The sequence below is a fragment of the Schistocerca cancellata genome, chromosome 4, assembly GCF_023864275.1.
Source record: "Schistocerca cancellata isolate TAMUIC-IGC-003103 chromosome 4, iqSchCanc2.1, whole genome shotgun sequence".
Taxonomy (NCBI): domain Eukaryota; kingdom Metazoa; phylum Arthropoda; class Insecta; order Orthoptera; family Acrididae; genus Schistocerca; species Schistocerca cancellata.
In genome coordinates this window covers 865393733-865411002 of record NC_064629.1, presented here as the reverse complement: position 1 = coordinate 865411002, position 17270 = coordinate 865393733, and the positions used below count along the sequence as shown (strand labels likewise).

Sequence of the window (17270 nt, the reverse complement as noted above, 5' to 3'; positions counted from 1 at the left end):
TGCCGGACCGGGACTCGAACACAGATTTCCCGTTTATCGTGAGCGTTAGCCTCCCCGTTTCTTCCTTTTTTTCTTTTAATTTGCCTTACCGGGCATTTTTTAAAAAAAATGTCTTCCACGTAGAGAACAAAAGGAATAAATACCTACTACATGAGCAAAATGTTGCAGGTAATGAGAAAACAAATAAAAACCTCTATTGTTTGAAAATAAAAGGCGACGTTCTTCATAAAATAAAACAATATTCCTTGAAAACGTAAAACATAAATACACTGCTGGCCATTAAAATTGCTACACCAAGAAGAAATGCAATGGTAAACGGGTATTCATTAGACAAATATATTATACTAGAACTGACATGTGGTTACATTTTCAAGCAAATTGCGTGCATAGATCCTGAGAAATAAGTACTCAGAACAACCAACTCTGGCCGTAATAACGGCCTTGATATGCCTGGGCATTGAGTCAACCAGAGCTTGGATGGCGTGTACAGGTACAGCTGCCCATGCAGCTTCAACACGATACCACAGTTCATCAAGTGTAGTGATTGGCGTATGGTCACGAGCCAGTTGCTCGGCCATCATTGACCAGACGTTTTCAATTGGTGAGAGATCTGGAGAATGTGCTGGCCATGGCAGCAGTCGAAAACTTTCTGTATCCAGAAAGGTCCGTGCAGGACCTGCAACATGTGGTAGTGCATTATCCTGCTGAAATGTAGGGTTTCGCAGGAATCGAATGAAGGGTAGAGCCACGGGTCATAACACATCTGAAATGTAACGTCCACTGTTCAAAGTGGCGTCAGTGTGAACAAGAGTTGAGCGAGTCGTGTAACCAATGGCACCCCATACCATTACGCCAGGTGATACGCCAGTATGACGATGACGAATACACGCTTCCAATGTGCGTTCACCGCGATGTCGCCAAACACGGGTGCGACCATCATGATGTTGTAAACAGAACCTGGATTCATCCGAAACAATGACGTTTTGCCAATCGTGCACCCAGGTTCGTCGTTGAGTACACCATCGCAGGCGCTCCTGTCTGTGATGCAGCGTCAAGGGTAACCGCAGCCGTGGTCTCCGAGCTGATAGTCCATGCTGCTGCAAACGTCGTCGAACTGTTCGTGCAGATGGTTGTTGTCTTGCAAACGTCCCCATCTGTTGACTCAGGAATCGAGACGTGGCTGCACGATCCGTTACAGCCTTGCGGATAAGATGCCCGTCATCTCTATTGCTAGTGATTCGAGGCCGTTGGGATCCAGCACGGCGTTTCGTATTACCCACCTGAACCCACCGATTCCATATTCTGCTAACAGTCATTGGATCTCGACCAACGCGAGCAACAATGTCGCGATACGATAAACCGCAATCGCGATAGGCTACAATCCGACCTTTATCAAAGTCGGAAACGTGATGGAACACATTTCTCCTCCTTACACGAGGCATCACAACAACGTTTCACCAGGCAACGCCGGTCAACTGCTGTTTGTGTATGAGACATCGGTTGGAAACTGTCCTCATGTTAGCACGTTGTAGGAGTCGCCACCGGCGCCCACCTTGTGTGAATGCTCTGAAAAGCTAATCATTTGCATATCACAGCATCTTCTTCCTGTCGGTTAAATTTCGCTCCGTAGCACGTCATCTTCGTGGTGTAGCAATTTTAATGGTCAGTAGTGTATATGGCGGAAATATGAGAGAGGTGGCGTAAATAAGACAGCTTATGATATCAGTATGGTCAGTAGTGTAAGTATGCTTTCCCAACATCCTTTTTGTTGTGAACATAAATAAGTATACAGTCTCAACATCATCAGCAACCCAACTTCTTTTTTGTATTTCGTTTTATGGGGGAGCACATGAGAAAGAAAAGAAATAGGGAAAAGATACAGAGCTATCCGTGAATAGGATAAACAAGTGTAAGGGAAAAAAATTAGAAGATGAAGAGGAAAGAGAAGTGAAAGAAAGTAGGAATACTTGCTGCGCCATGCGCCGCTTTGGTGCGCTGTCAGACAAACGTTCATTCTATCATTGATCATTAGATGGGGAACGTGGGATCGTCCAGTCTGGGCTGGCACGTTTCGTTGGTCGTTAGGGTATCCGAGGACGCTGCACAGCCATAAACAAGCTTCTATATGTCATCAGCCATGTATCTACAACCCGCAATCATACATTCATTATGTACATTACCATACATGAGACACAATTTAACTGAAAGTCGCTTGCTCGGTGTCGGCGAATAAATGCGATACTGCAGTGCTTGTGTTGCTCAGACGTAAGAGACAATGTTTCTTCAGACCTGCCTCTACCCTGTTCGGGAATATACACATCAAAAGATGTTTTGCATCACCTCGGTTCCAAGAGGTCCGGAACCTGTACAGATAATTGGAACAGAGATCAACATAAATACCATTTCCGACCATTTATTGCTCATGAAACCCACACATTGCATGTCGTACCACCAAACAGCGAGACTTTCCGAGGTGGTGGTCCAGAATGCTGTACACACCGGTACCTCTAATACCCAGTAGCACGTCCTCTTGCATTGATGCATGCCTGTATTCGTCGCTGCATACCATCCACAAGTTCAGCAAGGCACTGTTAGTCCAGGTTGTCCCACTCCTTAACGGCGATTCGGCGTAGATGCCTCAGAGTGGTTGGTGGGTCATGTCATCCATAAACAGCCCTTTCCAATCTATCCCAGGCATCTTCGATAGGGTTCATGTCTGGAGAACATGCTGGCCACTCTATTCGAGGTATATCCTTATCCTGAAGGAAGTCATTCACAAGATGTGCAAGGTGGGGGCGCGAATTGTCGTCCATGAAGACGAATACCTCGCCATTATGCTGCCGATATGGTTGCACTATCGGTCGGAGGATGGTATTCACGTGTCGCACAACCGTTACCTTCCATGACCACCAGCGGCGTACGTCAGCCCCACATAATGTCACCCCAAAACAGCAGGGAATCTCCACCTTGCTGCACTCGCTGGACAGTGTGTCTAAGGCGTTCATCCTGACCGATTTGCCTCCAAACACATCTCTGACGATTGTCTGGTTGAAGGCACATGCGACACTCTTCGGTGAAGAGAAGGTGATGCCAATCCTGAGCGGTGTCGTGGTTGCAAAGATGGACGTCCCCATGGACGTCGTGAGTGATGTTGCGCATCATGCTGCCTGTTGCGCGCAGCTTGAGTCGTAACACGACGTCCTGTGGCTGCACGAAAAGCATTATTCAACATGGTGGCGTTGCTGTCAGGGTTTCTCCGAGGCATAATCCGTAAGTAGTGGTCATCCATTGGAGTTGTAACCCTTGGACGGCCTGAGCGAGGCATGTCATCGACAGTTCCTGTCGCTCTGTATCTCCTCCATGTTCGAACAACATCGCTTTGGTTCACTCCGAGACGTCTGGACACTTTCTTTGTTGAGAGCCCTTCCTGGCACAAAATAACAATGCGGACGCGATCGAAGCGTGGTTTTGACCGTCTAGGCATGGTTGAACTACAGACAACACGAGCCGTGTACCTCCTTCTTGGCGGAATGACTGGAACTGTTCGGCTGTCGGACCCCCTCCGTCTAATAGGCGCTGCTCATGCGTGGTTGTTTACGTCTTTGGGTGGGTTTAGTGACATCTCTGAACTGTCAAAGGGACTGTGTCTCTGATACAATATCATCAGTCAACGTCTATCTTCAGGAGTTCTGGGAACCTGGGTGATGCAAAACTTTTTTCGATGTGTGTATTAATGAATGTACGAGTGCAGCTGTAGGTACATGGTTACGACGTACGGAAGTTCTGGTCTGGCCACGGAGCGTGCTAGAATAGCCTAGTGGTATGGCGATCTCTCGCAATAAGCTGAAAATCCGGGTTCGAGTCCCCGTCCTTTACAAATTTTCGTTGTCATCATTCCATTATACAGCTGCTGGTTGTCCATATTCGCACCTGCCCCATGGTGGCCAAATAACAATGTGTGTGACATACGTTTTCTAACGCCACTGAAACAAGTTATGTAGATGGCGCGTTTCCTCACTAATTTCCTCCTCTATGCGTTATTAAGTTCAAAACGCGTTTGTTGACTTTTTTTACATGTTTACATATTTTTAATTGTAAACGCTTATAGTGAGCAGCGTTTTCTCCCTTTTAGTTTTACTGTACAAACTTCCTTCATTATCCCGAATGAATTGTTCACTCTGCAGAATAAATTTTGCACTTACCACTGACAGGAAGTTACATATCAGAGCACACGCAGCAGAAGAGTGAAAAATTCACTCTGGAAACATTCGCCCAGGTGTGGCTAAGCCATGTCTATGTATTGTTCGGGGGATGCTTGTCCAACGTTTCGCAGGAGAACTTCTGTGAAGTTTGGAAGGTACGAGATGAGGTACTGCCGGAAGTACAACTGTAAGATGGTAGAGCACTTTCCCGTGAAAGGCAAACCTTCTGAGTTCGAGTCTCTCTGCGGAACGCAGTTTTAATTTGCCAGCAACTTTCTTCAGTATGTTTGTACTCAACACTAGGCTGGGAGCGTGGAGCTTAATCATACATGGTTATAGTTAAAACAAACATATTAATTTGCTGCTATGCAAGTCTTAAGCAGAATTCTTGCTGGTGATGTCACAGTGCCCTTACTTAAGTGTTAACACATTACACTTCACTGGATGGTAAATGGACGCTGCATTCCAATTACAACAAGGCATTACTTGCTCTCACTGACAATACTATATAACAAATCCCTGTTTACCTTTGTTCAAAGATTTGTGTATAGTGTAAGTTGGAGCGTATTTATATCACTACTTGAAAAATTATTTAAATAGGCTTATTTCATACAGTTTATGCTAATATATTGTAATTAAGATTTATTTCCTTGTACCTTTTGGTAATTCATGTGCTTCTTTAAATATTTATACTTTTATGGAGCGTACGCAATTGAAGCAGTATTAATTATCACATAATGCCGTCTCTTTGCCTAGGCTTGTAATAGTACGTGCATGTCTGTGAAACAGACGTATAGAAGTTTGGGTCGATCCAGGGAGTGTACGTGGATAACTGAAATGCTTAAGGCAACCGCTCGTCTTTTCTTTCAGTCGTGCATCTAAGCTTTAATAAGATATTGGCAGATATGCTCTCGAAGTATGCTGATCTCGCACAGGGAGACTGGGATACTCTACTGCCCGTCGTGACATTTGCATACAGCTACAGTTTTAAAACTACCATAGGTTACTGTAGAAGTCAGCATAGAATACGGTAGTTTTGGTGGTAGATTTAATCACTTAAGATCGAAACTGCGTTACGTGTGTAGTAGGTGCGTTGCATACCTGTTGGGCTTTTCCTCATTTCGATTGCCTTGTTCGCACATGAAATCAGTCTCTTACTAGGTTCTCCGAAAAACTGGCAGTGATGAACCGTGTAGAAACTGAGCCAGGATATATAAAAGGCCACATAACTTATGGAACATTTTTCTTGTACGAAGTTATCCTCCTGTCTGTTACTTAAAAATAAAATTTTCATTATTTATTTACGGTTTTATTCGAAAATCGTTCATTTGTAACGTGAAATATAGATTTTGTAGTAAAAATGAAAAAAATACAGATATATCATATAGTGCCAGAAAACGCAATTTCCTCAAAAAAATTGTAAAATAAAAATAACTGCAAAACAGAAATATATCGAACTTCCTTTCAATACTTCTTCGAGCTTATATAAAACATGTTTCTGTTATTCATAAACAGCTTACGCACTTATCAATAATAACAGGAAACTTTTGCCTTTGATTGTGATGAAGAACGTTCCATTGAGTACAAAATAAAAACAAAAATTGTAGAGTCTTTTATGTTTGGGCATGTAAACTACACTTGCATCAAAAATAATTTCTTTCGTCATATAAAAAGTCACGCTATCAACTAATTTTTATTACTTATAAAATGAAATTTATATTTTTTAAGGGTGTGACCTACTCCGTGGACTAACATTGAGTGATATGCGGTTCTAATTATGTGCAAAACATACAAACAAACAAAAAACAAAGATCTAGTGGGCCGGCCGGAGTAGCCGTGCGGTTCTTGGCGCTACAGTCTGGAACCGAGTGACCGCTACGGTCGCAGGTTCGAATCTTGCCTCGGGCATGGATGTGTGTGATGTCCTTAGGTTGGTTAGGTTTAATTAGTTCTAAGTTCTAGGCGACTGATGCCCTCAGAAGTTAAGTCGCATAGTGCTCAGAGCCATTTGAACCATTTGAACTAAAGATCTAGTAGGCTCCCTTTCTCACACACTCTTCTATGTTTCTTTTCCTACCAATGCTACCAATACCGCCGGTAATCGTACCCTTTACTACGTCATTTATATACTGTACCAAAATTGCCGAACTGTGGTTTAGCAGAGTGCAACTGTACATACATCACAACGAATTCGCGAGGCCGAAATGGCAATGGATGAAATGTTTCCGTTTCAACTGGACGGTACTCAGGATGAGTATGTGAAACACCTCATCACCAAGACCGAAGAAGCAAGACAACTGGTTCGCATACAGACTCTGAACGCACTGGAGAAAGACCGATAGCGCTATAAATCCAAGCACTGGCCACTGACATAAACCCCTGAGACATGGTATGAGCACTTACGCCTGTGCGTCAAAGTTGGACTAACGGAAATGTTACTAAAGTGCCTTGGGCCTTATCGTATCTTTCGTCACTTGTAGGATGTCACATACAAAGTCGAGGACTATGAACTATGATAGTTCATCAAGAAGACAAAAGCACGGAGACGTAGTCCTCATCATTTTGATTCCCTTCTAAAGTAATAAGAAGCATATCGACGATGGTGGCTTCTCGTTCAAGGAAATCGAACTCTCTTTCGACGATCGCCAAGCTTCGATGGGAGGGGCTATCTTTGATGCTCATCATAGTAAGAGGATGTGGATGACATTCCACTTAACATTCAAGATGCAGAGTTGGTACGTTTTGCAGACGATAATAGTGTTACAATAAGTCCTGTTAGAGAGGAAGCAGCAGAACAGACTGTTAATGATATGTTTCAAAGACTTATGAAGCGGTTCTCTGAAAATGAGCTATCCCTAAATTTTAAGAAAACGTACTATATTCAGTTCTGTACAACAAATACGGTCGTATCAACAATTGATGTACCACATGAACAGGAGTCAGTAAGCAGGATAAAAAACTCTAAAATTTTAAATGTATATATTGATGAAAACTTGAACTGGAAGAAGCATATTAGTGAGCTCCTCAAACAATTAAGTTCAGCCAATTTTGCTCTTCGTGTAATTGCTAGTTTTGGAAACAAACGAATCAACCACCTGACACATTTTGCGTATTTCCACTCAGTAAAGCCTTATATCATTTCTGGAAGCTACTTGATACTTATTATATTTGTAATGTTTGCATATTCTAGAATATTCAACATCTGTATAAATACGAGCAGCAGTAACCTCCCTCCAGGAGTTCTGTTGTGGCTGTACGTTGGTGTTCCTAACGAACGTGCTTTCAGTGTTAAGTGTTGTATTTCATTGACGACCCTGCTCTTGGATTTAGACTTGGTTGTGTTTATGACGTGACAATATAAACCCTGACAATAAAAGCTTTTTTTACGTGGTTAACAAATGCTTATAGTTTATTTGAAGTGGCATTAATTCGAGCCCCCACTAATAACGCAGATTTCCAAATCCACAACTCTCATAGACATACTTATCTTACAGTCGTTTACTGGCCAGGATTGCAGGTTCACGGCTCCATATGTTGATCCAATTTTTTTACTTTATAAATGACAACCAAGAACTTAGAACAATGTTCATTAATTATTGTTCTGTACGTAAACAACAACACGAAATCGATCCACTGAAATATCTTGCTGCCTCAGTGTTGTTACCTTCACCTTAGGCAAGAAAAATACATTGTCATCTTTGAAAAAAAGACATTTGTGGCTGTCAAAACGTCTGCTAGCTATACTCATTGATATCGTACCAAACTGTCGCCACAACTTCCCGCTTCAGCCGAGGCAGTCGATTTATTCTAGTGACTTAATGATGTCGCTCTCATACTGTCAAACAAGTGTTCAGTCAGAATTACTACACTACTTATTACTGAAATCAAGTTATATGTAATTGTAAGCCATACTGAAAGACAATTGTACAAATAATTCAGTGACGCTAAATGACGTTGGGAGTCCCTCACAAACTGCCATTTCTGATCGCATGCAAATCAGGTATACAATATACTAACTGAACATGGCTAAAATGCAGTGGAAAGAGCTAAAAACACAAAAATAAAAATCACTAGAAAAACGCAAAAATAAAAATCCAACAATATTAATGTGACGCATAAGTGTTTACATTTAATCAGATGCTTAAAAAACTGAAATTGGATTTCGTCTAGGCAAAGTACTATAAAAGTCGTCGATAGTATTTAAAACATTGTCTAATAAGTAAAATTAACTATCAGAATCGAGGTATTCTGACCCCTGTTTCGATTGAAATACAACAATTGTTTGAAAAAAAAAAAGTTATAACGAAGTGTCATAGTTAAGATGAACAATATTCTCATATCTAGTTCTGCAGTATTAGTTGATCGCAGCTGTCACCCACAAAACCTATTTTGCGACTGCGAATGGTTCTTACTTCCAATACATGATGGTGAAGATAGGGATGATTTCTAAAAGAGAACCGAAATATGGAAAACTTGAACTGTAAGAAGAAAGATGACAAAGTAAGAATAAGTAAAAAGATCGGTACGAAAAGGGATGGATAATTTCAAAAAAAATTTTGTGGCGGTAAAAAAATGCCTACTATGAAATATGTGGATGTAGGGACTCCACACTGCACATCCACATGTTCCTGCAGTCGTTTGAATTCTAAAATAATTTTGAACAGACTGTATTTGTGGTTCATATCACATGTGTATTCAAATTATTTTCACATCGTGGCTTTGAGCTCTGGTAGTGACATTTTTGGTAGTTTCTCTCTTTCTTGTCCAGTTTATCGACACTTTGCACTGTTTAATATAAACTGCCTGACAAAAAAGTGAAGCGCCCAGAAAGGGAGGAGAAAATGAAATAAAACTCCACACTTTGAGAGTATATGTGATGTTACTGTCGTGATTACAATATCGAGTCAAATTTGCAAAGAACTTGGCAGTATGAGCGCACTAATCAGTATGAGATTGCATCCCTTTGGCCTGGATGGATGCACTGTTTCGGTTAGGAAAGGTGTCATACGGCCGCTGTATCCTCCCCCGAGGTAAGCTGGCCCACAACTGTTGTAACTAGTCGTATACAGCCTGGATATTGGCATTGAGTTAGAGTAGACGTCTGAGCTGGTTCCATGCATATTCTATCGAGGACGTTTCTGGGACTGTTGCTGCCCACGCAAATACTTAAACATTACACAGTCAGTTCATAGGGATACGTGCCATGTGCGCACGACAATTATCCTATTGGGAATGACATCACAATAACGTCCTATGACATGCAATGTATGAGGACGCAGGATTTGCATTACGTACTCCTGCTCCGCCAAAATTCCCTCAGTCACTAACAGCCATGATGTGAAGTCATACCTGATAGCTCCCCACAACATGACGACAGGAGTTACACTATTGTGCCTCTTCAAAACGTTGGAAGAATGGGTTCTCTCCCGAGGTCGACTCCATTCTCGCCGGCCCTCGTCTGGTGTAGTGCAGAACCATGATTCATTGTTGAACACAATGAACACAATGTACACCATTCATCCTCAGTCCATGCTTCCCGCTCACGCCATCACAGCAAACGCAGTCATTAGTGCTGTGGTGCTAAAGACAGCCTATACAGGCTGCTGGTCTCTGACCAATGGTGCGCAATGACACAGAATGTTGAAAGTACTCCATTACTTGTTCTCGGATGTGATGGGGCTACGATGTGCTTGGTGCACGATATGATTATCCTCTCGGGTGGTTGTCAGATGTGGTCGTGTGTTATCTGGACGACGAGTATGCCGGCCGTCACTTTCCCATGCAGTCCAACATTGGGCCACTATCACAATCAAATGCTATACAAATCTGGATATTTTACGATTCGACCAGCTAGCCATACAGAGACAGTCAATGAGTCAGGTATGGATAATGCCATCTTACACGAGTATGCGGCACCTCTGTGTCCTTCATAGGGGTCACTCAACATTTGACGCTGTTCACAACCCTTGTATACCCAACCAAACCTGGTAATAACAATAAACACGAACAACACTAATGCACTTGATGGCCATTCTACCTGCCATAGAGAATTGCAGCTCTGATCATTTACGTATCTACTGATAGTGTACATGTGTGCCAGTTTATATTGATATGTGCCCATGCAATTTCTCGCAGATACTTAAGTAATCAATTATTCGGCAGATTACACACCAATCATGCGTACATTCACTGACAGTCTGCATGGAACAGCAGCAAAATACAGAAAAAATCGGAATAATGTTTCAGTCAAACAATGACACTTGCATAGCAGCAGCCAACCCTAGTACTTTTAGAAAACATGTAATTATTACCCAATTGTCTCCTGTGGCTCTGCCTCATTTTGTTGACGATATACATAAATAGTCGCCGAATTTACGGGTTCTGTGCGTGGTTTTTAAATTGCACTAGCAAGACTTTCGAATGCAGGTTTCGCACACAAGAACACGATTGTGTTTTCTGAGCGTGCAGGAAGTTAATCGAATCTTCCGAGGTTTGCTACTCTCAAAACAATGTCTGACAGACCTACAACTAACATCCAGAGACTTCTCTAAAACGTTTGAACTTTCTTGATTCACTCTTTTCCTGCGAGCTGGAATAGGCAATTGACGTATGCTGACCATCGGAGAGTTAGGGATGGGAAAGTATCAGTATTGGAAATACGATAAAAACGTAGCTCATCTTTACCAGCCCCACCGACAGAAGTCAATGTAGTTAGCACTGTTACCAAAAAGATCTTCAAAATAAATGGCTCTGAGCACTATGTGACTTAACTTCTAAGGTCATCAGTCGCCTAGAATTTAGAACTAATGAAACCTAACTAACCTAAGGACATCACACACATCCATGCCCGAGGCAAGATTCGAACCTGCGACCGTAGTGGTCGCTCGGCTTCAGACTGTAGCGCCTAGAACCGCACGGCCACTCCGGCCGGCTACACACAGTGGATGCATGGTTAGTATGTAATCTTCCATATAATTGCATTCTTAAGCCTTTGTGGGAAAATGTGTGGTGTCATGGCGTGGCAGAAGATTAATCACTCTTCATAGACATATATAGAAAGCACTCATCATAAGCCACTTCAAATGTTTATCATAATTATTGTTCTCAACTATAGACGCTGGGAGACAATTGTCAGCTTCATATGGAGAGTATGCATTGTCCAGTGCATTATATGACTAACTGGAACCCCTCCCCATCATTAGTAGCCAAATTGTACGTAGGGTGAATGTCTCTAATATCGCCCACACTTGTTCAAATGGCTCTAAGCACTATGGGACTTAACATCTGAGGTCATCAGTCCCCTAGACTCACAACTACTTAAACCTAACTAACCGAAGGACATCATACACATCCAGGATTCGAATCTGCGAGTGTAGTAGCCGCGCGGTTCCGGACTGAAGCGCCTAGAACCGCTCGACCACAGCGACCGGCGCCCACGGTTACTCTTTTGTTCTTTATCAGTCATAGACAGGGCAGTGACAGATGAGGAAATTTTCTGCCATGGTTCGTCATGTTTTTACTACTGTTACAGCTGGATAGCGAGTAGGTAAGAGTAATACAACCATCTCCTGTTGCTGCAATGTGAAAAGCTGTTAAATGAAGAATAGAATGGTGTCTTTTACGAAGCTGCTACTATACGTAGTATGCTGTGCCTGCTCGCCATGCTTCCACCTGACGGTCGTTATTTGTTTGTGATCACTGTTTCTGGATATGGTCTGTGACATTAAATACGAAACCGACCATTTACTTCCTAACTTCAGCACAAGTCGGCAACCTGAAGATTTGCTGAGAGTGAAACCCGTAGCAGCACAGTAAATGTGTAACAATACAGCTGAGATGGTGTTCATTAATCTTTAAAATTAGTGTCAACTGTGGTGCCCTACATGATCAGTATTCAGAATGAGATTTTCACTCTGCAGCGGAGTGTGCGCTGGTATGAAACTTTCCTGGCAGACTAAAACTGTGTGCCGGACCGAGACTCGAACTCAGTACCTTTGCATTTCGCGGGCAAGTGCTCTACCAACTGAGGCACCCACGTACGACTCACGCCCCGTCCTCACAGCTAGGTTCGCAGGAGAGCTTGTGTAATGTTTGGAAGGTAGGAGATGAGGTACTGGCGGAAGTAAAGCTGTGAGGACGGGGCGTGAGTCGTGCTTGGGTAGCTCAGTTGGTAGAGCACTTGCGCGATAAAAGCAAAGGTCCCGAGTTCGAGTCGCGGTCCGGCACACAGTTTTAATCTGCCAGGAAAGTTTCATGATCAGTATTATGTGGTACGCATGCGACAGCGTGAGCTACCAAATGTGTTTCAAAACGCATGGTATAAAAATGGAATTTTTTCCGAGGCTCTATCACGACCTCTATTGATGAAGTGGCACAAAACGAAAAAGAGAGTGGCTGTGAGACAGTGGCAGTCAGAGAGACACAAAGAGAGGTGAACTGAATGAGTGAGTGTGAATGGGTATGAGCAACTTGCAGCGATGGACTAGTGGGCGTCAGCGAGTTACAGTGAGGTGAGCTTGCGGCAGTGAGAGGCGAGCAGCATGTTAAAAAGAGTGCGAATATGTTCGCGTGCCAAAATTTTTGTGAAAATATTTAAAGGTCCAGGGGAAGGTAGAATGAGGCAGCTGGTACCTTAATTTTCAGTCAGTATCTTTTAATAAACGGGAGCATATTCGTCTGTTTACTCTCCGAAAGCAGCGTTTCTCTACCGATTCGCCAAGCGGGATTTGCCGAGCGGTCTTAGGCGCTACAGTCATGGACTGTGCGGCTGGTCCCGGCGGAGGTTCGAGTCCTCCCTCGGGCACGGGTGTGTGAGTGTTTGTTCTTAGGATAATTGAGGTTAAGTAGTGTGTAAGCTTAGGGACTGATGACCTTAGCAGTTAAGTCCCATAAGATACCACACACATTTGAACATTTTTAGACCGATTCTTCTTTACTCTTCTCGCCTGAACTGTGTATCGTCCACGTTTCGCTGCCGTTTGGATCTAGATTTCAGACAAATACAGGTACATTTAGAAAAGACCTCCGAAATCAGAAATTATATTCGATGTCGAGAAATCCTCTTTTTTCAGAGGCGCTTTTCTCGCTGTTGCCAAACTGTATTTTATATCCTCCCTAGTTCGGCCGTCGTCAGTTATTCCGATGACCGAATATCAAAATTCATCTATTACTTTCAGTGCACAATTTTCCATTCCAATCCCACCAATGTGGCCCGTTACACACGACGGATAATGTTTTCGAGGATGTAGCGCGGAACAGCGGAAGTCTGCAGATACAGGGTGTTTCAAAAATGACCGGTATATTTGAAACGGCAATAAAAACTAAACGAGCAGCGATAGAAATACACCGTTTGTTGCAATATGCTTGGGACAACAGTACATTTTCAGGCAGACAAACTTTCGAAATTACAGTAGTTACAATTTTCAACAACAGATGGCGCTGCGGTCTGGGAAACTCTATAGTACGATATTTTCCACATATCCACCATGCGTAGCAATAATATGGCGTAGTCTCTGAATGAAATTACCCGAAACCTTTGACGACGTGTCTGGCGGAATGGCTTCACATGCAGATGAGATATACTGCTTCAGCTGTTCAATTGTTTCTGGATTCTGGCGGTACACCTGGTCTTTCAAGTGTCCCCACAGAAAGAAGTCACAGGGGTTCATGTCTGGCGAATAGGGAGGCCAATCCACGCCGCCTCCTGTATGTTTCGGATAGCCCAAAGCAATCACACGATCATCGAAATATTCATTCAGGAAATTAAAGACGTCGGCCGTGCGATGTGGCCGGGCACCATCTTGCATAAACCACGAGGTGTTCGCAGTGTCGTCTAAGGCAGTTTGTACCGCCACAAATTCACGAAGAATGTCCAGATAGCGTGATGCAGTAATCGTTTCGGATCTGAAAAATGGGCCAATGATTCCTTTGGAAGAAATGGCGGCCCAGACCAGTACTTTTTGAGGATGCAGGGACGATGGGATTGCAACATGGGGCTTTTCGGTTCCCCATATGCGCCAGTTCTGTTTATTGACGAAGCCGTCCAGGTAAAAATAAGCTTCGTCAGTAAACCAAATGCTGCCCACATGCATATCGCCGTCATCAATCCTGTGCACTATATCGTTAGCGAATGTCTCTCGTGCAGCAATGGTAGCGGCGCTGAGGGGTTGCCGCGTTTGAATTTTGTATGGATAGAGGTGTAAACTCTGGCGCATGAGACGATACGTGGACGTTGGCGTCATTTGGACCGCAGCTGCAACACGGCGAACGGAAACCCGAGGCCGCTGTCGGATCACCTGCTGCAGTAGCTAGCTGCGCGTTGCCCTCTGTGGTTGCCGTACGCGGTCGCCCTACCTTTCCAGCACGTTCATCCGTCACGTTCCCAGTCCGTTGAAATTTTTCAAACAGATCCTTTATTGTATCGCTTTTCGGTCCTTTGGTTACATTAAACCTCCGCTGAAAACTTCGTCTTGTTGCAACAACACTGTGTTCTAGGCGGTGGAATTCCAACACCAGAAAAATCCTCTGTTCTAAGGAATAAACCATGTTGTCTACAGCACACTTGGACTTTGTGAACAGCACATGCTTACAGCAGAAAGACGACGTACAGAATGGCGCACGCACAGACTGCGTTGTCTTCTATATCTTTCACATCACTTGCAGCGCCATCTGTTGTTGAAAATTGTAACTACTGTAATTTCGAAAGTTTGTCCGCCTGAAAATGTACCGTTGTCCCAAGCATATTGCAACAAACGGTGTATTTCTATCGCTGCTCGTTTAGTTTTTATTGCCGTTTCAAATATACCGGTCATTTTTGAAACACCCTGTACGTATAGAAGGACGAGTTCGGGCGAAGCCGAGTTCTACGGACTTACCGTCCGGCACGTAGACGTTGAGGTAGAGGCAGTCCTCGTCGAAAGTGATTTCGTCGAGCATCTCCGCGAGATGCAGCTTGAAGACGAGCTCCTGGCGCTCCAGCTCCTCGCGGGACTGCGGGCAGGCGGGCGCGAACGCCGTGGCGTCGCGGTCTCCGTCCCAGGCGGGCAGCGGCCGCGTGCGCGGCGGCGCGAAGCGCAGGGCGCCCGTCGGCGGCTGGGCGAACGGCACGGCCAGGAACTGCGCGACGCGCTGCCCGCGCGCCAGCAACAGCTCGCGGCCCAGCAGCGCGCCCTGCCCCGCCACCACGACGCGCGGCGCCTCCCGCGAGCGGGCGGCCCTGGCCGGCGGCCACCCCAGCAGCAGCAGCAGCAGCAGCAGCAGAGCGCGCATGCCGCCGACTGCCCGCCGCCGCCGCCGCGGCCGTACCGTGCCACGCCACGCCGCGCGCACGCGCACTTCCTTCCGGACCGCGTTTCGATTGTTCCCCCTCTTCACTGCCGGTAACGTGATCCGTGTTCTCCGCCAATTTCGTTCCGCGCTCTGTACACTCTCAATCGAGTCCTTCGCATTGCTCGTTAATAACGGGAAATGGGCTAACGTGGGTGGATAAAGCCGTCGGCACACGGACCGTGCATCCGAACGTTGAGCGTGCCGAGTTTCTGACGTCGTAGCGTGGAATAGCACGCTCGGGAGTCTTTAGCCGTCGGCACACGGACCGTGCTGTCGAACGTTAACGTTGAGCGTGCCAAGTTCAACGTGCTGCTGAACGCTCAGGAATGATGCGACTTGTGCATACGGTGCGTGGGCCCCAACGTCGCATACGCGATCGCAACGCGCCCCAGCGGCAGTTGAGGGATGTTTCTAGTGCGTAGCCGGCCGCGGTGGTCTAGCGGTTCTGGCGCTGCAGTCCGGAACCGCGGGACTGCTACGGTCGCAGGTTCGAATCCTGCCTCGGGCATGTCCTTAGGTTAGTTAGGTTTAAGTAGTTCTAAGTTCTAGGGGACTTATGACCTAAGATGTTGAGTCCCATAGTGCTCAGAGCCATTTGAGCCATTTTCTAGTCCGTAAATCACATTGTTTACTCAACGGGAGCGCGTAAATTCCCACGTTAGCCCTATTAAAACGCTCATTTCTTCCATCGTCCACGAAAAGGAAAGTACCATGTCCAATCAATGACACAGGCTTATAAAAGTTCCATTACAAACAGTGCGGTACAAATTTGGATTACTTCTCCGCATAAGATAAACATTATTTCAACATTCCAACATTTTAGTAAAATCTCAAGGTCAGTAGTACTTGATCACTGTTCCTATACAGTAGCAGAATCTTTGCAACATGTGAATTACGAAGCGTAAAAGAAAAAGGAGGAAAATATCTTTATACAAGTAGCTGTCCTGTAGATTAAGCCAATCGAACAGTCACCTCTCAAAAAAAGGTGAACTTATATTTACATAACATCAAATATTATACTATATACTTATATTAAACTAATAATAAAGTACCAGAACCCAATAAAAACGCGAATGTTAGAAAAAAAAATTGGTAGCGGCAAAATTCGAACCACCGCCCCAACAAACATCTCAAGAGTAGACAATGACGCTTTTCATTAAGCTACAAGAACAACTTCCGAATTATATCTAACAATAGTATCTTGCCGCTTGCTGAAAACCTTAATCGTAGATATGTTGCTAATTGAAGTTTAATTATAACAAATTATACATAGAACACTGCGTTTTGGGTGGATCTTCAGTGTGTCGCTGCCTTCAAATAGCCTGCTCTGATAATACGAAAGTTACAATAATTCTTTTCCCACGAAAATGATATTTCTCATTGCTTTATTGGAACGAATCACACAGTTAACAATGGGTTTTCCAGTGATTCTCAATTTGCTGGTGCTCGGAAACGGCTTATATACATATAGGCTTGAAATGAATGCCAATATGGCGCCTCACAATTGTATACTGGAAGGAGACGTCGTGCGTGTGACGTAGGTGGCGTTGTGCCATCTCATTGGTCAACGATCAGAGGCACGCTCAGAATATCTGACATGCCAGATATTGCTCTGCACGTTCGGAAAGAGTCGCGAACGTGCTATTCCACGCAATGACGTCAGAAACTCGGCACGCTCAATGCTCAACGTTCGGATGCACGGTCCGTGTGCCGACCGCTTTTCCGAACGTGCAGAGCAAT

At 44.4% G+C, this 17270-nt stretch overlaps 1 protein-coding gene across 1 annotated transcript in view; it reads right to left on the bottom strand.

The window, feature by feature from the left end:
- Nucleotides 1–15470, bottom strand: part of LOC126184478 (cocaine esterase) — a 168052-nt gene extending 152582 nt beyond the window's left edge. The window contains exon 1 of the mRNA XM_049926870.1: nt 15077–15470. Within this exon, the coding sequence (XP_049782827.1) occupies nt 15077–15470 (394 nt within the window). The remainder of the gene's footprint in view (nt 1–15076) is intronic.
- Nucleotides 15471–17270: the final 1800 nt, after the last annotated feature.